At 41.6% G+C, this 22516-nt stretch overlaps 1 protein-coding gene across 1 annotated transcript in view; it reads left to right on the forward strand.

The window, feature by feature from the left end:
* The window catches only part of trpm3 (transient receptor potential cation channel, subfamily M, member 3), an 86144-nt gene extending 63767 nt beyond the window's left edge, over positions 1-22377 (forward strand). The window contains exons 16-25 of the mRNA XM_042346621.1: positions 940-1168; positions 1679-1846; positions 7499-7639; positions 9240-9368; positions 10098-10349; positions 11455-11629; positions 16496-16637; positions 19184-19383; positions 20088-20220; positions 20874-22377. Coding sequence (XP_042202555.1) covers positions 940-1168; positions 1679-1846; positions 7499-7639; positions 9240-9368; positions 10098-10349; positions 11455-11629; positions 16496-16637; positions 19184-19383; positions 20088-20220; positions 20874-22377 — 3073 coding nt within the window. The remainder of the gene's footprint in view (positions 1-939; positions 1169-1678; positions 1847-7498; positions 7640-9239; positions 9369-10097; positions 10350-11454; positions 11630-16495; positions 16638-19183; positions 19384-20087; positions 20221-20873) is intronic.
* Positions 22378-22516: the final 139 nt, after the last annotated feature.

Here is a 22516-nt window from a genome sequence, read left to right on the forward strand (position 1 = left end):
TTTCAATTAATAATAATCCTTGCATTTGATATCGCGCCTTATCACATCTTCGAGACATCTCAAAGCACTTCACAGAATATACTGTGAAGTGAATTAACTGTATATTTTGTGGGCGATATTAACATGTCACAGGTTGCAATTTATATCCCAAAGAGAGCAAATACCAGTCACTCAAAAGGCTGCTTACTTATGGGGAAGTGTGATGCTGTAACTCCAGACTTGCCTCTCAAATCTTTATGTTATTTAATCATGTTTGGTACCATATGGCGAACGTGCAGGAAAATGCAGGCTTCACAAGTCATGTGTCTTTAACACTCTGAAGTTGACAGCTATTCTGTATCTGTAGCAGATGCACAGGGTGTTCACAAAGTCCTGTTACCCCCATGATTTTTTTCTACAGTGCACTGACCAACAATTGAAACATGAAAGAATGATGATAATGGTATTTAGAAATACATAATTGTATTCAGTACAAGTGTTTAACTGTATTTAGGCATCCAGAGGATCAGTGTGTGTGAGCGCCATCATTTTCATGGCAGATAATGATCCATGTTCAGTGCCACAACTTCCTTAACATGGATGAAGTCACGAGGAAGTCACTGGTGTCACACATTGGTAGACTCGACTCATCTGCAACAGAAAATAAAAAATCATTGTAGAGAAAAACAGATGGAGGGTAACAGGACTTTGTGAACACCCTATAGAGTTGACAGTCGTTCTTTGTCTCTACTCAACCACAGTTGGCAACTTTTCTGTATCTTTGCTGGACTACAATTGACTGCTGTTCTGTGTGTATAACAGAGGCACAGCCATTTGTTCCTATACCTGATCAGATGTGGCAGTGTTTTGTGCCTGTAACAGAAATAGATTTGTTGACTGTTGTTGAGTTTGCTAGTTAAACTTCGGAGGTGGCCTCACCGAGTCTCGTTTCTTGCCCAGGGAGTTTGCCCAGCTCGCGGTGGAGCTCCTCGACCAGTCCTACAAGCAGGAGGAGCAGATGGCCATGAAGCTGCTGACTTATGAGCTGAAGAACTGGAGTAACTCGACCTGCCTACAGTTAGCCGTGGCTGCCAAACACCGTGACTTCATAGCACACACTTGCAGTCAGATGCTCCTCACAGACATGTGGATGGGCAGGCTCCGGATGCGGAAAAACTCAAGCTTAAAGGTTAGCATGGGTGCGAGAGGGTGGTGTGGAGAGAACAAGAACCAGCTTCAGACTGTCAATGCCCCAAGTTCCAGCTATTCTTAGTCTACAAGACCATTTTGTCTTTTATATAGATCAAGGGAGTGTCAGTCTCGACTATATGAGTTCCAAGTTCTATTGTGTGGCTTGAACCCACAACCTTCTGACTCAGAGGCGAGTGTGCTACCAACTAAGCCAGGCTGACACCGTTTTATTGCAGGCTTTGTTCACAAGTGGTGCTTATGTATATTCTGTACACCTGGATTCTGTCAGCAGTCAGCCAAGTATCTGACTAATTCAACCATTCAGTCTAAGTAACAATTTAACCATTTGGTAAGGCAGCTTTGAACGACCAAACATTAGTCAGTTTATACAAAGACCTATGTTAGGCCCAGTTCTGTGTGTTTTGTGCATCTTCAGTCAATTGGCTTTTAACATTAGACTATCAGCATCCAAACACAGACGCTAAAGGGTTGCTTCCCGTTTTTACAGGTTATTCTGGGCATTCTGCTTCCCCCATCCATCCTGAGCTTGGAGTTTAAGAACAAGAATGAGATGTCATACATGCCACACAGCCAGGAGTCCCCTGTATTACTGAAAGAGGTGGAGGAACCTGAGAAACCAGTCAAAGAGAAGGAGGAGGAAGACATGGAATTCACAGTAAGCACACGAAAGAGACATTTAAGGCTGTGTTTACAGTGCTGGCTGGAAGTTTAAATGTTTTTTGATGTGAAATCAATAAACTTGAAAACTCTCCTAACGTTACATTTTAAATGCCAGAACCGCCACGCATCTTCAGCAGCGAGTGTCAATTTCACTACTCCTGAAACCACCTCCTGAAAGGAGCAGGGCTCCAGGACAATTCACGCTGGCCGAGACACCATTTTTGCTACATGTTTGGCTAAGGATCATTTCCAAAATCATGGTGATTTACAGCACAGTTGAACAACAACAACTTGTATTTATATAGCGCCCTCCACGCAGGGTTGTGTCTCAGAGCACTTAACAGTGGCGGAACTTGATTCTGAGCCGGGGTGGGGGGGACAGATGGCTGTAAGCATGGTCGAAGAGGAAGGTTTTCAGGCGGGACCTGAAGAAGAGGAAAGAGGGGACAAGGCAGAGGGATTGAAGGAGAGTGTTCCAGAGGTTTGGGGCGTAGTGGCTGAAAGCACGACCTCCGATGGTGGGTCGGAGGGTGTGAGGGATGAGCAGGAGGCTGGTGCCAATCGAGTTGAAACACAGCATTAACTGTACAGTGGTAACTATTGGGTGCAAAGTAATAGTATTTGGCTGGTTTCTTCACTGTTAAATGGAGGCTGAATTGTGAAGATCTGTGGGGTGTGACTATCACACTTTTGTCACTTCCCGGCTGGAATATTCTAATGCTCCAGCTCCACCATAAACAAAATACAACTAATTCAAAACTCCGCTGCCCGGATACTCACCTGCACAAAACTTTGTAACCCTATTGCATCAGTCCTTGCCAGGATCCACTGGCTCCCAATTACTGAACGGGTCGATTTCAAGATCCTCTCACTCGTTTTCAAATCCCTTCATGCCCTCACACCTCCCTATCTATCTGACCTGTTTACTCCCCACTTTACCACCCGCTGCCTCTGGATCCTATTTGTCCCTCATGCCCTCCATTCCATCATCACTGGCCACGCCTTTATCCATTACATCCCGAAACTCTGTAAGTCTCACCCTCAATCCTTCCGCCTTGACCCCTCCCTCCCCAACTTCAAATCCCACCGAAAGACTTTCCTTTTTGTCATGTTTATGGTCACCTCCCTCTCCCCCTAGCGTGTTGTCAGACTCCACCACTTTCAAGTGTTCCAGGATTCTACCCTACGTGAAAGGCACCATATAAATGTAAGCTGTTGTTGTTGTGGGTGGTCTTGATAATTGATAAATGGTCAGCAATGTGAGTTTGATCAGTGCTGCAGGTGTGATATAATATCAGGTACTGCCTCTCTGCCTGTTGTCTGAAAGGTGTCGTGTTCATGTGTGTCAATGTCATGGATTTGTTAGCCAGAAACAGGGAAAGCAAAGCCAAAGGAAAGCAGTGGCAGAAAATGAACCTTAATTTAGAAGCCAGTGGTTAATAAGACCACCAGGATTCTACCCCACGAATCAAAATTAAGACTGATTTTAAGGATTTTCCACAATTCTGTGCGATCTTAGTTTTAAGACAAAATAGACTAAAAATAAGGTGGCATTTTGGACCTCCGAGTGGAAATTTTTCACGTGGGTTTACACTTAGACTTTTTTTCTTAGCATTTTTCAACATGCTAATTTTGAACTATTCTTGAAATTCAATCTTAACTTTGCATCTGTTTTTTCTGCAGTTCTTAACAAACAAGAGCACTTCAGAATTAAGACAGAATTTAAAAATTGCCCCAAATTTGCAGTCTGAATTGTTAAGAAAGAAGCCTAAGTCCAGACCCAGGTAGAATTTATAATCTTCCCCACCCCCCCACATACCCGCAAAAAAAACCTGTAGTTTGATAGTTTACCATTGGAAGTGTCTCCAGGTGAACCAAGTAATGTTTATTGACTGTTTTGGAGATTGGCTGTCAAGTTTATCTACAAATTACGCAGTCACTACACTTTACAGTAAATCCTGTGAAATACTTTGAAAAGTCCTCTTGACATGAAAGGTGCAATATGAAATCATAGAATTATACAGCACACAAGGAGGCCATTCGGCCCATCAGGTCTGTGTTGGCTCTTTGAAAAGAACTATCCAAATCAATCTCACTCCTTTGCTCTCTCCCCATAGCCCTGCAAACTTGTCTTCCCCAAATAATTATCTACTTCTCTCTTAAAAGCTGTTATCGAATCGGCTTCCACCACCCTTTCAGGTAATGCATTCCAGATCTGAACAACTCGCTGTGTGAAAAAAAATTCTCCTCACTTCCCCTCTGTTTCTTTTAACAACTATTTTAAGTTCGTGCCCTCGGGTTTACCAATTCACCCGTTAGTGGAAATGGTTTCTCATTGTTCACCCTATTGAATCCCCTCATAATTTTGAAAACTTCTATTAAGTCTCCTCTTAACCTTCTTTGCCCCAAGGAGAATAATCCTGGCTTCTCTAGCCTCTCCTGATAACTGAAATCCCTCATTCCTGGTACCATCCTGGTAAATCTCCTTTGCACCTTCTCCAATGCCTTGACATCCTTCCTAAAGTGTGGTGCCCAGAACTGAACACAGTCTCTCGCTGAGGCCTAACCAGTGTTTTATAAAGGCTCATCATAAATGCCAGGGTTATTATTGTTCTCATTATTATTATTTACTCTGTCATGCTTTTTTAGCTGATTTAGCTTCATAACTAACAAATAATCATTCTTCATGCGTGAACCTTGACTGTCAGCAGGATGTTTGTCTGTTGGGGGGTGGGGGTGGAGTGCTTAAAGGGGAAGGAAAATCCGGAGGGAGCATTTCTGTTCAAGATACTTCTCCCACCTCCTTCTGTCCCTAGATATAGAGGAGGGTGGAGGTGGCCAGGGGGTGGGGCAGGCGTATATTTATGGAAGTGTAGTTTGCTTGTAGCGAGGAATTCTCGCTTTTCCGTATTACCTGGGACCTGCCTCCTCCTGTCCTAGGCTTCTCCGGTGACGTCAGTGACAGAGAGAAGCCGAGTGACTCCCAGAGCAGCTGCAGTACCAGTGAGTATGCAGGAACATCGACCGGGAATGTGATCATACATTTTCTGCAGAGCACACTGGAAAAACATACAGAATCCTGTAACTTACAACAACTATTTTTTTAAAATAATAATAATTTGGTCACTCAATCCATGGCTGTTTGTAGGACACTGCTGTGCACAACTGGCTGCTGTGTTTTGCTCACAAAAGTGTAGTCAATTCACTTTACAGTATATTCTGTGAAGCGCTTTGAAACGAATCGACGAAGTGATAAGGCGATATAATCAAATGCAAGGATTATTATTACTATTATAGTAAGTGCATGAAGGTCACTATATATGCAAAGTGTCATTGTTGTAATGATAAAACAATGCCCCTACAATCACAGTAAATTTGATCTATTTACTCCTCGACTTTTCGGATGTCACAACATGCAGTTTGGGAAACATAAAACTCGAGACCAAATGCCTGACCATAAGCAAGTGTATGGTGAGAAAACTGTGAGGTTTTATAACAGATCTGATGTATTAATTGTGAGTGGGTTTTAATTAAATCGCATTTTAGGTCAAGTTGATAAACGGCTATCATTTTCATGAAACATCATCCTTACGTGACATTTCAGAGACTTTAACAGTGTTATCCTTTGGAAAGATGAGTTGTAGATTATAGTTAATATGGATTGACACATCACAGCACAGCACCCCTTTAACCTGAAGTTATGAACTGTAATGCCCACATATTTTGGATTCTATTTGCAAGCTGTGCATTGTTACATAACATGATAGCTGAGAAGTTAATGTCTATGACACTGGATTGTCTTACGAGTGCAATTTATGAGTGCAATTAAGCTTATTGAAGTGTGGTTTAGGCCAGGACGCTAGATTCATTTAACACCTTGATACTGTAATGAGCCTGTGCTCTGGAGAGGATTCATACTGTTCACAAAATTGGTTCGGATGAAGGGCCTTTGGCTCATTTGATTTCATCCTTCCAGCCATCCAATCATCTTCCCATTACAGTATCAAAGTGTTAAATGAATCTAGCATCCTGGCCTAAACCACACTTCAATAAGCTTAATTGACTTTGTTTTGTTTCCAGCATGCAGGAATTTCGAGGACTGGGCATCAGAGTAGAAACTTTTACATGAATCCAAAATTAAACAAGCTTGCTGGAGCTTACCAGACAGTCTGCATGGTTTTAGATAGTTACACTCCAGTATTACCTAAATGCACACTTTGGGGTCCCCAAGCCTTGACTCTTGCTAACTGGCTTCTAATATTCTCTGGAATTAAGTAAGTAGGGCGTGCCCTTCAAGGAGAGAAAGACGATTCCATTACAAAGGTAAATTTCCATGTGTAGGTGGCAGACACAAGTGGAAATCTGGTCTAGAAACATAGAAAACCAGTACAGAAAGGAGATCAATTCAGATTAATCCGAAATCAATCCCACCGCCTTATCCTCACTTCCCTTCAGGCCCCACTCTGCTTCCCTCTTGAAAGCTACAAAGGACTCCGCAACTCCTAAGTGATGGGTTTGTACATGTGTCAGACAACCGACTGACCAAAAATCAACCTGCATTCTGAGGCACAGAGGAGATAATTTGCTAAAACAAAAGGTAAAATACTACAGATGTTGGAAATCTGAAATTAAAACAGAAGTTGCTGGGAATACTCAGCAGGTCAGGCAGCATCTATGCAGAGAGGAAAGTGATTTAACATTTCAAGTCGATGACCTTTCATCTGAATTCATAATTTGCTAATTGTTGTGGCATTCAACTTGTATTATGAAGGCCTATGTCAGCAGAAAAAGTTTCAGTCAGACATGCTCCTGTTGACAGTTTCTCTGTTTCTCTCTCTCTCCTGAAGGTAGTGCTTGTCTATATTTCATTTCCAATGAGCAGTGAATTCTGTCAGACACGGCATCTGAGGCTCTTCACACTCTTTGCTGTAAGATCATTGTCATAAAACAAGATGGTGCAGTATTTTGGAAGATTTTCAAATTCAATCTAAATGTGCACGCCATTTTGCACAATTCTTAAAAGAATCCGAGAGAAAATGGCTTCTAAATTAAAAATGATTTTTTAAAGAATTTTCCAAAATTCTACATGCTTACATATCAAGACATTGGTCTTAAAGCTAACACCTCAATGGGAAGACATTCCACCAGGGTCTATGTTTACTCTATTTACGTAGCAAAATTTGATAACGTTTTGAATACAAGCCTCATTTTGAAGCTGGGCTTCTTTACATTTGTTTAAGAATCAAGCTCTGAAATGGTAAGAAAATAGAGTAAATCTAGACCTAGGTGGGATGTCTTCCCACAGAAGTCTACATTAGCTCTTGACTGTAAATATCAACTGAATCGTAAACTCCTATACCAAAGAATAAATTACATAACCAAAAAAGTTAAAAGAAAAATCACCAAATATGCAACAGGTAAAAGGGAGAATGTAATATAGTAATTTAATTATTGCAAGTGAGGAGTGACACTTAGTGACAAAACTCGGTACAGCACCTGAATATCTTTACACTGAAGTTTCCAACTTGCAAGACATAAACTCCTCATGAAACATCGGAATGATTTAATGTTTCCTCTAAGTCTGAGCTGTGAATGGTCATCGTTGCTTGTCACCATACTAGCTCACGGCTGTGATTGTCTTTTTTAGGCAATGCTGGACGGGGTGAATGGAGAAACTGTGAGAAAAAAGGATGAGGCGGAAGTACAGACCGTACACGGAATAATTCCCTTTGGCAGAAAGATATACGAGTTCTACAATGCTCCTATTGTTAAGTTCTGGTTTTATACAGTGAGTAATGAAGCTAACGATTTGGTTGTGTGTAATGATATAGTGCCACCAACACTTTTTACTAGCCAAGTGATCGGATGGGACCCTGGTGTAAACAGGGCAGGATTTAGAACCACTGGCCACAGTAACTTACGTTTATATAACGTCTGTCACATAAAAATCACAAGGCATTTTACAGAATAAAATTAATTAGAAATGAAGTGAATGTTATGTATGCGGAAGCTAGTGTGCAGTATTGTCGCAAGATCACCAGATTGGTGTGGATGAAGAAAGCCCTTCGGCCCATTTGATATCACCCTTCTGGAGTACTCATCCTACCATCTTCCCACTACAGTCGTAAGCTGTTTCTTACCCGAGTCCTGTATCCTGACCTCAGTCACCATTCCAGTCATTAATTAGCCTTCTGTAAGGTAATACTTTCAGGTATCTATCCTGAGATTGTTCTTTACAATCCTAAACCTGTGTCTATAAACAACAATGAGATAGGTGGGCATTTGTTTGAATCTGGATTAAGTACAGAGACTGCTGTTCTACCGGGTACCTCTAGTGTAAAGAAACCATGTCCAAATTCACCCAATGAGGACAGGTAAAATAATAATAATAATTCTTGCATTTGATATAGCGCCTTATCACGTCTTCGAGATGTCTCAAAGCACTTCACAGAATATACCGCAAAGTGAATTAACTGTATATTTTGTGGGGAAACACGGCAGCCAGTTGTGCACAGCAGTGTCCCACAAACAGTCGTGGAATGAAGTGATCAAATTATTATTATTATTTTTTCACAACACTTGTAACTATTGGGAATACAAAGATGTGACCTGAACTGGGATTGCAACCTTCTACTGTTGGAAACACCTGATGTCAGTCTAAAAGTCTTATCTTTATAGTTGAGACCAAACATTAAGAGGTCTGGTTAGAGAGAAGCCACATTAAAGGTTGCCATTTCAAAACTACACCCCTTGCAACCGAGAGTTCAAAATCTACACAAAGAAGCATTTAAATGGGATAGAAAGTAAATCAAGAATAATACTCTAAGATATGGCAAGCCAGCAGAACAAGAGGGCACAGGTTCAAGGATTGCAAACCGCAATTTCAGGACAGACACCAAAAAAAAATTATTTACACAGAGAGAGTAACTTATAACTGGAACAAGTTACCAGGAAAGGTGGATGAAGTCAGCAGCTTGATGCTGTTATGGGAGGACACTGGGGTGGGTGTTGTGGAAGGATGAGATCTTATGGCTGAAGGGCCTCAGGCACTTCAAGAAGTTATTCTGCGTGAAGGAGGCCAACATTCCCCCAAATAAAATTGGTTACTCACTCCTTGGCTGTTTGTGGGACATTGCTGTGCCCAAACTGGTTGCCACGTTGCTCCCATAAAATAGACAGTCACTGTATTTTACAGTATATCCTGTGAATCTCTTGACGACTTAATAAGGCGCTAAATCAAAGGAAAGGATTATTATTATATTATGTATTATATTCGTCAAATGAGATTCAAAAGATTCATTTTCTCTCCAGTAATGTCAAGATTTTAATGTTGGCCCTCTGCCATGTCAATGTTCCTGATATAATGCAGATGGTTTCCTATCAAACAGATGGCGTACATTGGCTACTTGATGCTTTTTAACTACATTGTTCTGGTGAAGATGGATGTGTGGCCTTCAGTGCAGGAGTGGATAGTTATCTCTTATATCTTCACACTTGGTATAGAGAAGATGCGAGAGGTAAGGAAAGCAGTTTTAAAAGCAGATGTTCTTATTGCCAATGAACCCCCATGTGTCACCAGATCCAGTTATCTCCTGTACACAATTCAAAAAAGACCCAGTGCTAAATCACAGAGAGACATGACAAGCTGGTTAAGTTAGCAATGCTCATAGAACTGGGAGGAAAAGTGGCATGTGATACAATCACCAGTGATAATTATCACATTGGCCAAAAATGTTGTCAAAAGCCATCCAAAAGGCTGTGGATGCTGGATCAATTCAAATTTTTAAGACTGAGGTGGATAGATTTTTTAGATAAGGGTATCTAGATATATAGAGCAAAGGTGAGTAAATGGAGTTGAGTTTCAAATCAGCCATGATGTACTAGAGTGGCAGATCAGGCTCGAGGGGCTGAACATCCTACTCCTGTACCTATATTCCTATGTTCCTATATCCAATAGTTAGCACTGGTTTCAGAGATGACCCAACCCCAAACCTGCAGACTAGGAGCGGGACTCCTTTATTTCTAAAGCATAGAGGGATTAAAGGATATGGGGATAGGGCGGGTAAATGGAATTAGGTTAGAAGATCAGTCATGATCTTATTAAATGGCGACACAGGCTTGAATGGCCTACTCCTGCTCCTACGTCTTATGGTCTTATGGACTGCAAACATTCAGTATAGACCAGTGTTAATGCTTTAAATTTAGAGCATTTCGACTGCACTGACTAAAATCTTTGCTTCGATTAGATCCTCATGTCAGAGCCTGGGAAACTGTTGCAAAAGGTGAAGGTCTGGCTGCAGGAATACTGGAACATTACAGATCTCATGGCCATCCTGCTTTTTTCTGTGGGAATGGTGCTGCGCCTGCAGGAACAGCCGTACATGAGCTACGGGCGGGTCATCTACTGTGTTGACATCATTTACTGGTACATTCGTCTGTTAGATATTTTCGGGGTCAACAAGTACCTTGGACCTTATGTCATGATGATTGGAAAAATGGTAAGAGACAAATGGTTGTTTAATCAGCATTCACTGTGCATGACTGCAGCTTGAGTTGAAATAACATATAGTGTATGTAATGTTTTGTTATATGCAAAAGTACAATACTTGTATGGATCCAGTTCTGCTAATAGCAACTAAGGTAACGTACTTATTTCCAGGCTCTCTGATGCAAAGTCGTGTACCAGAATGTGAATGAATGCCAGACCAATTTCTGAAGCCAATTTCATCCGAGTAGAGTTTGGGTAAAGTTCCCTTGATTTTAGTTGTGTAGTCTTTAGGGTATGGTCATTGACACTCCAAGTTACTTCTGTTACATTTAAGGACAGAATTCCGGAACTGACCTGGGCAATTTATTGAAATCATGCAATCTGCGGCCACATGTATACACAGTATGAAATTAAAGTCCTGTATATTTGGAATTGGAATCTGCACATAGGTTGTTGCAGTGAAGCAGATATGAACCCATCAAAGGCTTTTTCCAATGCTCATTTGGTAAGGTCACTGCCCCATGCAAAACAGAGCCATACATAGCTGGAAGCTGTCCGGTTACATTCGTGGCTTGTGATAAGAGTTAGCTGATCTCAGCCCAGGTTCGAAATTTGACCTCAGTGACTTTGGGTTAGGGAGGGGGAATGTCACCCAGTGCCCCTGTTCATGGTCAGTTCGATTCCCAGGCAGGGCAAAATCTTAGGCAAGTTTCTTTATTCCACACGCCTCTGTTTATCTTGCAGTAAGTAGGAATACAGTTGTTAGTCAATTGGCTGATTGCTTTCCAGGGGTAATAGTTCCTCCAAAAATAAAAAAAATTTAAAAATCATTTGGTCACTCAATCTATGAGTTTGTGGGACACTGCTGTACACAATTGGCTTCTGCGTTTCGCCCACAAAATATACAATCAATTCACTTTACAGTATATTCTGTGAAGCTCTTTGAGACATCTCGAAGACGTGATAAGGATTATTATTATCATTATTATGCAATGAGCCCTTCCCTCCCTCCACTGAAAACAGGCCTGTTCAGGGACTGTGTGAGGACAGGATTTAGTTCAGTCTTGAAACTCCCAGAGAGGAAGCTGACTCCACTTTTTCCCCACTTTTTGCAGATGATTGACATGATGTACTTCGTTATCATCATGCTGGTGATTCTGATGAGCTTTGGGGTGGCTCGACAAGCAATCCTCCATCCAAATGAAGACCCCTCCTGGAGACTGGCAAGAAACATCTTCTACATGCCCTACTGGATGATCTACGGAGAAGTATTTGCAGATCAGATAGATCGTGAGTAATTCTTGCTGCACAAACCTAGTCCCTTTAAAGTCGTCGCAGAGGATGAGACACAATCTAAAAGGATTTTATTTGTGGGAAAGTTTCAGTCACAACCTGAACAAGCTCCTATGTTAAAGGCCACTTCCCATGGTTGCATCTGTTTACACCCCCATGGCCACACGAAAATCAATGCACATTCATGAACTGATTGTAGGATCGAAAGGGCACTCAGGGTTCGGTTATGTGAAGGAATCATAGAATTAGTTGGTGGTACAGTACAGAATTTCTCAATGTCAGTGTTTGCTTCTGGTAGGTGCATTTTTGTGGAGCCTTTTAGCATAGTGAATGGTGCGTGATAAGGCGCTATCTCAAATGCAAGGATTAACATTAATAATTTGTGCATCCCGAGTGCAGACAATAGAAAACCAGCCTCACCTTCAACCAGTGTGTCAACCAGTCCAACAAGGAGATTATTGCCTTCAGCGTATATCCGTAGCATAAGTACTCTAGTTACTGTGGGACCCGACGCTGTAGTGACGGTAAGGTGAGGAGGTGATGAGGCTGCTGAAAAGATACACAGGACATTTTGCTACACTGTGGATTGACTGAAACTTCAACTAGATCCAGAAGCCAAGAGCTCCCCCCACTGGCTAGGTCAGTAAATGCACATCACAAGGATGAAAAGACTGGAAAACTGGAGGTTTAATTCCCCACCTCTTTTTCCTTCTTGTCTTTTCCTGAATTAGTTGACCTCAGTCCAGCCATTGCTACAATTGGCCTCAGTGCTGCTAGGTCCTTTGGGTTAGTGAAAAGAAGGTCAACCAAGGTATCACTCCTGATCACACCCTCATTGTGTCAGGGGCTCTACATTTAGTCAACCAAAAGAAATGAAACCTACTTAAAAACCTAATTAACACAGGCTCAGGATTGTGAAGAGCAATTTTAGACTAGTCACCAGGAAGTATTACTTACCCAGATGGTTATCAACAGCCAGGACAAGGGAGATTAAAATATTTAATAAACAGATAAACAGAACAGGTTGCACCACCTCCTGTTGTTCCTATGGCTCCAACAGCTGCAAGTGGTCATTAGTAAGTGCAGTTGAGCCCAGATCACTAGATTTATTTAAGAAACATCTGGGTTATGCAATTCAAGATGGTGGGTTGGTGGGGATTCTGGAACGTTGAGGTCAAATAAGTTGCTGGGACTTCTTCATCCAAACTTGGTTTATCAAATCTGTCAGTCAGTTTGTATTCTGAGCAGACTGTATTCCAGTGTTTCAAACAACTTTACTTTTGTCATTTTCTGGAAGATTGTGAAGTTATCCATCCCTGTTTTTTAATTTCTGACTTTTACCCCTTTATTATTTTGTGCCACTGTGATCGACAGCACGTGGAACTCCATTTTCATCTCGTGCAAAACGTCCACTCTTTAGGTTTGTTGAACAGCTTTTACGTTACTTCATTCTTCTCAGTCTGCATTTTCAAGCATTTCAGAACTTTTATTTTGAATTTTTATCACACCCTGTGTTCTGGGGGAGAGGGATGGGGGCACGACTGCCCAGCCCAGTTGACTGCTTTCTACTATACATTACCTCAGCTCTGAAACAGTGGAATATTTGAATATAAGGCTTGCCTGACTGCAGAGTCAATATGGTGTGCGCAGATGATTGGGTGCAAAGTTAAACAATGCTGGCCAGATATCTTTTTCCATCTTATTGCTGACGTGGTTCTTTTCCCTCCTTAAACAAATCCAATAACCGAATGAGGGAGATTGATTGTAATCAGATTATCATCAGGGTTTTTTAGATGAATGTTTGTGCTTTGTAAAAATGATTAATTGTTAATATGGGTAATCAAAACATTCTCCAACTTTGGGCACCATGTGAGGGTTGCTGTTTTTTCATTTTGTGTTTGGTTCACCTGGCAATACAGAGGATACATGAAATCGATCATGACTTCTACATAAATAAGCTTCCTTGTTTTGCAATAGAATTCGGTGAACATCGATATTTGTTGCATTTTCCACAATTCAACATAAATTAATTCCTATTGCTAAGCAATATTTTATTTTAATACATTTGTATCATGTTTTGGACTACAAAAATGGCTGATTACAGGCCTTCAGGTCATTGCGGACATCACCTCCTGAGCTATGTACTGGCTGTGCCTCTGACATTATTTCCTGGTCATCACCAGTTTTGTAGTTGTAAAAATCAATAATAAAAAATTGAAAATAATTGTATGGATCCATTATACCAGTAACTAACTGAGACATGGAAGTGGACAAGGCAAAAGTTTCATCAAATGCCTGAAACTCCACCTAGCCTTAGCCTGTAAAACTATTTTGTCTTGAAATGTAATACTATTGTGCAACATATGGCAAATTCATAAATTCTGAATGAATCTGAATCTGGAATTTGGTTCTTTTTGAGAACTGTGGAAAACCAGCTTCCAAATTAACACTAAGTTTGAGAACTTTCACCTCTCTGCACAATCTTAAGACACAAATGATCTTAAGGCTAAGATTGGGTGAATCTTTGGGCCTCTTGTATCTAGGTCAAGTGAAGACAAGATTGAGATTCCACAGTCAAATAAGGTGTGGTCACAGAGGTATTTTTGAGATGGGCCTTAAATGTGGGGAGAATGGGATGGAGGGAGTCAGAGAGACTCCGGGATGGAGTTTCAGAGAGCAGGAGAACAGCTGGAATGGATGGAAAATGGAATTGAAAAAAAGGTTTGTTAAACACTTTTTCATGATGGCAACACCTGGTGGTTATATGTTGTGTATATACAATATATGTATTATTTTCCTCCACCTTCATCACATTACCCAATTCTACCACTACCTCTCCCCTTGGCCACCAAGACCATGTTGTCATCACGTCCATGCTAGATTATGCCAACTCTCTGCCCATTGGACACCCCACTTCACAAGCTGCAGATCATCCCAAACTTTGCAGTTTCTGTCATTTTTTGCACTCGGCTCCATGAGGTTATTACCTCCTGTTTTGCCTCGCTCACCATCCCCCAGCGGATCGAGTTCAAGATCCTCGTCCTCACCTTTAAATTCCTGCATGGTGTTCCCCACACTACTTCTGCAACCTTTTCAAACTCTAACAACCCTGCTCCTTCCACTCAGCGGGCACCAGACTGCTTCACATCCCCCACCCTACCAGCCCACTATTGATGGTTGGGCTTTTGGCCTATCTGCCTCCACTCTCTGAAACGCCATCCCAAAATCCTTTTGCCTCACCACATCCCTCGCCTCCTTCAAGGTCCATCTCAAGACCTTCCTCTTTGACCATGTTTTCAGCCCCTTTCCCCTCCCTCACCCTTCTCACCCTTGGGTCTCAATCCCTGCTTGGGTACAAACGCTGGACTTTTGAGCACCTTGGAACATCCTCCCAACTTGAAAGTCACAATATAAATGTAAATTTGTACTGTATTGTGTATTCATACATTCCCGACGATATTCCAATTTTGCCATTCTGCTGATGAATACAAGAGCTGTTTTTTTTGTTTACAATTTGCTAGGCAAAAGAAGACCAAGGTACATCTAGTTTGCTTTCCACCATCCTGGCAGTTGCTTGATATGTCATGTCCAAGCTATATACAGTATCCCAAGATATCATTTTCTAGCAGAAATCTATCTAATTTGTTCTTGAAGCAAATGACATGTTCTGCTTCTACTTCTCCCTAGGGAACCTGTTCCACAAGTTTACTAATTGCTCACTGCGTTTCCGCAGTAAATTTCTGCAGATTTGTTCTGAATTTATCCCCATTCAATCATAGGCCGTGTCCTCTGGTTCTACTGTTCAGTACAAGGTACAACAGTTTATCATTGTCTAGATTAGCTATTCCTTCAGCATCTTAAAGACCATAATCATCTCGCCCCTCAACCTTCTCTTCAGTATGTTATGTTATGTTAACATGCCCAATTTATCTAATCGCTCCTCATAGTCCAGTCCCTCCAACCCCTCAATCATTTTGGTTGCCCTCCTATGTATCATCTTAATCGCTGCAATATCCTCCCTTAGCCATGTTTAAACCTGCCGAGCCCACTCTGATGAGACTTCTCAATCGCATAAAATTGGTCTTCTCAAAATTTGGCAATTTGTTTTTGTTTTTATAATCTCACCAATCTGTGTAATACCAAATGTAATAACCTGTAGTGGTTAGATTGTCGAGTCCTGTAGTTCAGTGGTTAGAGCACTCCCCTCCCCCCCCTAATTGCGCACATTGCTGTGCGCAATTAGCTGCCATGTTGTGCCCATAAATATACAGTCAATTCATTTTACAGTGTATTCTTTGAAGCACTTTGAGTCATCTAGAAGACATGAAAAGCGCTATATCAAATTCAACAATTATTTTTATTTTATTGTGATCACTGTTGCTTAATTCCTCACCCACCTTTTGCAGGTTTGATCATCCCTGTTAGTCATAACAAATCCAAAATATTATTTCCCCCTGTTGGCTCCTTCACAAACGGAGTCATAAAACACTGTTCCTTTAACTCTAGAAATTCGTTCCCAATCTTACCAATAGAAATTTTTTTATCCCAATCAATTCTCCAACTACTATGGTTGGTCGCTTACCAGTCACCTTCCTTATTTCATCCCCAGTTCCAGAACAAGGCTATCATCCTGGCCTGGGGGGTTCTATAGAAACCCCCCAATAATAGTTTACCTCTGTTGCCATCTATTAATTATATCCAAAGTGGTATATGATGTCAATTTTCTGGTATATTGTCCTCTCTGTGTAGAAATGAGCCAAGACCTGACAACTCCACCCTCCTCTTGCAGAGAATTGAATCAATACCAGTATAGATTTTAGTACTATGTAAACCTCCTGCTGTAACTTATCTTTTTTATTCTAGCTCCGTGTGGAGTTGGGTTGACAGAAGATGGAAAGCCTTTACCTCCCTGTATAACAGGAGCATGGATTATTCCAGCTATAATGGCGTGTTACCTCTTAGTTGCGAACATTCTGCTGGTGAACCTCCTGATAGCAGTGTTCAAGTAAGTAATGTGACTCATGTTACTAAGTTTTCAAATAAATCCCGAAGGATTATGAGAATTTAACAAAGAGTGAACAAGAAGATTATAGTGTGACAAGAAGCTAAAAGAACTTGCAATTATAGCTTGGACCTTATTTGAGCAAAAAAGAGAGAGTTCAGGTACATATATGAGAAGAAACTTGTGGTGTATGACGTAACAATTTTTCACCATTAATAATCACACCACTCACTGTATTTTGACTCCATATAAATTAACAGATAATATGGAGCTGTCTTTCTGTCTTTTTTTTGCTCCCTTCCTTTTCTCTCGGTCTATGTTTGTTTCGTCTTTCTTGTTGATAATGGGGTAAGTGGCTGCAGGGAGAGAAGGCTCCTTCCTACGCTGATCTGTTGCTGAGCACCCTGAGTCAGATGCAGCTTCATGGCAGGCACATCTGTTTGCCAAATGGCACATGAGGACATGAATTAAGTAATTAGGGATGAGTACTTGCAATTGGACTTGAACTTTGAGAACATCAAGGTGGCTGGCACATCACAAGCTGTCCTGTAAAGGTCCTCCCACCATGCTCAAGGCAGACATCCATCAAATAGCTGATGAGTAAACTCTGAGGCTTGGGATTAAAGCTGCTGGAAGGTGTTACCGGGAGTCTGAGTTCGTGATCACAAGTTCATATAACTGAGGCTTGGTATACATCTTGATTGTTATGTAGGGAGGAAAGTAGTTGCTGCTCAAGCTCCACACTTCCAATTGGTTAAACCATTACTTAATGGGAAGGGATGTGTATCTGAGCAGGAAGATGGTAGCAATACTCTCATGCATTTCATGCTGAGTTAGTTTGCCCACCAGGAAGCTCACAGCGACCTACCATCCACCTAATCAGGATGTGAAAAGGCCAATTAGTGCCTATCCTCCGTTGTTCTGCTGCCTTGCCATATATGAAATTATTGTTCTGATTTTACTGTCTCAATCCCATTTAAAATCTCTAATACTCTTCCAAGACATCTATTTTCAAAGCTGGCTGATCTAATCATTGCTCATAGCATATTGTTAGAAAATAAAATCAGCCATAATCCGTTTGCAACCAGATATCAGACTGTTTTATTATTATTTGTTCGTTATTCCCCAATATCCCGATGGGTCAGACCAAAGGCTGGTACAATCAACTGATCTTATGACAGAACAATAGCACCGTAGATATCTCAAGTTCAACACTGTGTCTTTATAGCACACAATACCACCATAGATATCTCGAGTTCAACACTGTGTCTTTACAGCACACAAGCTTGATTCTTCATGCTTTCAGTCTTCTTGCTTACAGCTTTCAATCTTCCGTCTGATATCCTCAGTCTTAGTGTTTCTAGTCTTCCATCTCCCATACCCTTGTCTCCGCGACCCGGGACGGCCCCGTTCACAAAGTTAACGGAACTCTTATACCGATGTTCGTCCAATCATGGTGCGGACATTAGGTCACTGGGCCAAAATCATGCTGGGTTCACGTGAACACCTCATGGGGTGTACGTGCCTCAGCACACATACACATTGTCCTTAATTGTCTAAGATAGAGGATTGATCAGTTTAGGGCTGTATCTGGTGCTCATTATTTTGTGGTGTGGGATCATTAGTACATTCCTTTTAAGTGACTGGTTATTTCTTATCAGTATCCCAGGATGGTACCAAGGTCCTCCAGTTTAAGCAACTTGCTCATTAGCTGCTGTTCTTGAGGGTTGCCTTTTGTTGCTCTTGAGTGTTAATCATGAGTGTCAGTCCAGTTGCCCCCCACACTTAACTTAAAAGTTAACCCATTCGCAATATCTATTATGATTCTAACATTATACAAAAAGTGTAAATTCTAACAATATTCCTCTCTAACACTGGGGATCAACCTTGTTACTGTCCTCTAGGGCTTGAGGAGTCCTGTTATCTAGGTGATCAGAGCAGTGTTCCAGGTGCAGCATGACTAGGGAGGGCACTGTTCACTAAGGCTGAAAAGAGTAGAGGAGAAAGAATGACAATGTGGTTAGATGAGGTGAAACTTTCTTGATAAAAGCCTATAAAATACTTACTTTTCGTGACATCCATCAAGAGGTGTTTTATGGGGTAGAACAATCCAAGCGAGTGAAGTTGTGATTTGGTTAGAACACTCACCCTGCAAGCGAGAGGGCCCAGGTTCGATTCCTGGACAGGGCAAAACCTTAGGTTCCTTAGTCCACACTCCTCTGTTTCCTGAGTAGAAAGTAGGAACTTGGTTCTTAGTGAATTGGCAGATTGCTTTCCGGGTGTAATAATCCCTTCAAATCCATCAATCAATAAATAAATAATTAGGTCACTCCACGGATGGTTGTGAGGAACTGCTGTACAAAATTGGCTGCCACATTTCGCCCATAAAATATACAGGCAATTCACTTTACAGTATATTCTGTGAAGCACTTTGAGACGTCTCAGCGACATGCTAAATCGCTGTATCAAATGCAAGAATTATTATTATTTTAACATCCCTCTTTTGAATATCAACTGATTGTCGCTTTTGAATTTTGTTCCATTCACAGTAACACCTTTTTCGAAGTCAAATCTATTTCCAACCAAGTCTGGAAGTTTCAAAGATACCAGCTGATCATGACTTTCCACGAGAGACCTGTCTTGCCACCTCCGCTTATCACTTTCAGTCACATGACTATGGTCTTTCAACATATTTGCTGTCGCTGGAAGAAACAGGAAAGTGACCAGGAGGACAAAGATTATGGCCTCAGTAAGTTGCTTCCCCAACAAGAGCAAATGCTCCTTTCTAAGGTTTTATTTCTTGTTTCATTACCAATATCTTGATCAGGAAGGAGAGGTTGCTTTTTAAACCATTATTATCATGTGCTGGAATGTGCCACATTGTTTAAATCTTGCTCAGCCTCCTTCTAGAACATAAGAGCAAAGCTAACTGGTTTAATCATTGCTTATAGCATATTCCTCTCTAACACTGGGGATCAACCTTGTTACTATCCTCTACCCTGCCACTGAGGCTTGGGGATGACAAAAAGACCAAGGACCATCAAGTTCACCTTCCAACTTCCTGGCGGTCACATGCACATATGTCCCGAACTACCTATGTACTATATCCCATAATGTTATTTCCTAAAAGAAAATTATCTCATTTGTATTTGAAAGAATCAACACTTCCTGCTTCAACCGAGCCTGTTCCGCAGGTTTACTATTCGCTCGCTTCTCGTCTCAAAAGGGGTTGAGGTTTCTTTGTGATAGTCAATAGAAACAGAGTGAAACAAACTCTGTCTCTGCTATCCATCATAAGTAAATCAGGACAATCAACAGTTTGGTTTATACTGTAGCTTCCGTTCCTGTCCTGTTATTGAATACAGGAGTCGCTACAGAAAGCCGCTACATTTGACAAGAAAGGTTTTGGGTGTTTATCGCTGCTCTTGCTTCTTCATTCCCTTTCCTCCCCAGAACTATTCATCACAGAAGATGAACTGAAGAAGCTGCACGACTTTGAGGAACAATGTATAGAAGAATACTTTAGAGAAAAGGATGACAGGTTCATTTCCTCCAATGATGAAAGGATAAGAGTCACTGCAGAACGGTGGGTATTTATTACATTTGGGGTAAGCGGCACTTTCATGATATGGTTATAATAAGAAGAATCCTTGCATTAGATATAATGCTTTTAATGTTGAGTACATCTCAAAGCTTTCACCTAATCTCCGCAAAGTGTAGTGACTGTGTATTTGAAGTCCTTCTAATTGGGAGAGAAAGGAAAAGAAAATCACAATTAAGGAAAAAGGCTTTGGGAAAACAATTTCTCTGTCCACCATCCCAACAATTTGCTTCTAAACTTAATGTTCATTATATTATATCCACCATTAGAATATAGTTAGAATATGTTCAACAGTCAGTTCAACCCAATTTAGGCAAAACCTAAAGTACGTATTCATACAAACTCATGTTAAGCTTGTGATAAATCTCTGGTGTGTCCGTCCACATTGTGTTCATCTTTGGTTCCAATCTACAATAAAATGTGTTTAAAAAAAGCTTGAAAAAATAACAATAATCCTTGAATTTGATATAGCACTTTTCACGTCTTCTAGACATCTCAAAGTGCTTCACATAATAGACTGTAAAGTGAATGATTCTCCATCAATGTAAAATCTATTTTTAAAAGAGTTTTTAATCTGAAATTCACCATGAATTAATGAAAAATGGAAATGTTGTTCTATTTCCCTCTCCACTGCTTAGGGTTGATAACATGTCTATGCGGCTGGAGGAGGTGAATGAGAGAGAGCACTTCATGAAAGCTTCACTCCAGACAATGGATATTAGACTGGCTCAGTTGGAGGAGGTCACGGGTCGCATGGTACCAGCTTTAGAAAAGTTGGCTGGCATTGACAGAGGAGATGCCAACAAGTCCAGATCCAGGGCTTCCTCAGATGGCACCGATACTGCTTACATGTTGCGTCAAAGCAGCTTCAACAGTGCGGAAGGGAATAATTATAAACTTCCAGAGTGTGGAGAGCAAGCTGGAGAGGAGTCCATATCGCCAAGCTCTCCCACCATCATGCCACGCATGAGGAGCCATTCCTTTTATGCAGTGATCACTAAGGAGCGGCCCGGAGTGGAAAGGGCTGACTATAATTTTAAGGAAAGATCCTTCAGTTTACAGCGAGCAACCAGTACACAGTCTGTAGCTGTTGTGAAAGATGCCAAGTTGGCGCCCCAACCTGTTAGTGTTTCACCTAGCATGTCAGAGACCAAAACCCCTATAGGCACCAAAAGGCCTTCATCTTGTATTGACATTTATGTTTCCACGAGCGAGGAAGAACAAGCAGCTACTATGGCTGCCGAGAGCTCTCTGAAGGTTCCAGTAGCCAGAGAGGTGACGTTACAGTCTGATATTGTGGCTGCCATGTTGGGGAATCAAGCAACCAGCGGGTCTCCTGGCTTGACGAGCAAGTGGTCAGAAGGAAACGGGATATATGAGGAGCTGTTCACATCAGATAAGCTGGCGGCACAACCTAGCACCTCACAGGCCATCGAGAGCTTACAGCAATGGAGTCCCGATCCCCCTGTGTATCACGCATTGGAGCGTTCCAAAAGTAGCCGCTACTTGGCTGCATCCACCATTTACATCGAGGAATCCCCAATGGTGAAGTCGCACAGTTTCATGTTTTCACCCTCCAGGGGATATTACGGCAGCCTGGGTGTTGCGGTTAAAACCGCAGAATACACGAGCATCACCGACTGCATTGACACCAGATGTGTCTCTGCCCCTCCCGCCAACACAGAACACTCTCCTTTATCCAGCGGTTCCCGTGGAGATCATTCAAGCGGCCTCGACGAAGTGTCCACTTCCCACCCAGAGAGAGAGGCCGAACTCAGCCATCCGAGTTCCGACAACGAGGAACACGAAGGAGAAGTTCAAGACAAAGCGAGCGCAGCTAAGCAGTGTTTCCTCGAGAGTACTGCAGTCGAGCCCCTATCAAACAATACATCGCTTTCCAAGCTGGAGAGGGCAAACAGTTACACTGCATCGGAGCCCAATACACTGAATGCCCACGCTAAAAAGAGCTATTCCATCAGTGACAAACTGGACAGACAGCGAAACTCGCCGGGCTTGCGAAATCCCTTCCAACAAGGTCGCTTGTCAAAGCCGGACCTAAAAGCTGATGGTTTCTCACTGAAAAAGTTGTCAAAAACAACTGCTTTTAGAAGCTTTGACAGCAGCAAACAGAATTTCACATAATACTCAGTGCACTGTTCTGTGTCGCAAAAATGAAATGTGCTTGTTTTAAATTATATGCACCAAACCCAACCATGTTGTGTGGTTTTTGCAGTAACGCAGTACTCCGATTCTTGTTTAGCCACTGTCTTGAACCACTGTA

This window comes from Callorhinchus milii, unplaced genomic scaffold (genome assembly GCF_018977255.1).
Source record: "Callorhinchus milii isolate IMCB2004 unplaced genomic scaffold, IMCB_Cmil_1.0 Scaffold1, whole genome shotgun sequence".
NCBI lineage: Eukaryota > Metazoa > Chordata > Chondrichthyes > Chimaeriformes > Callorhinchidae > Callorhinchus > Callorhinchus milii.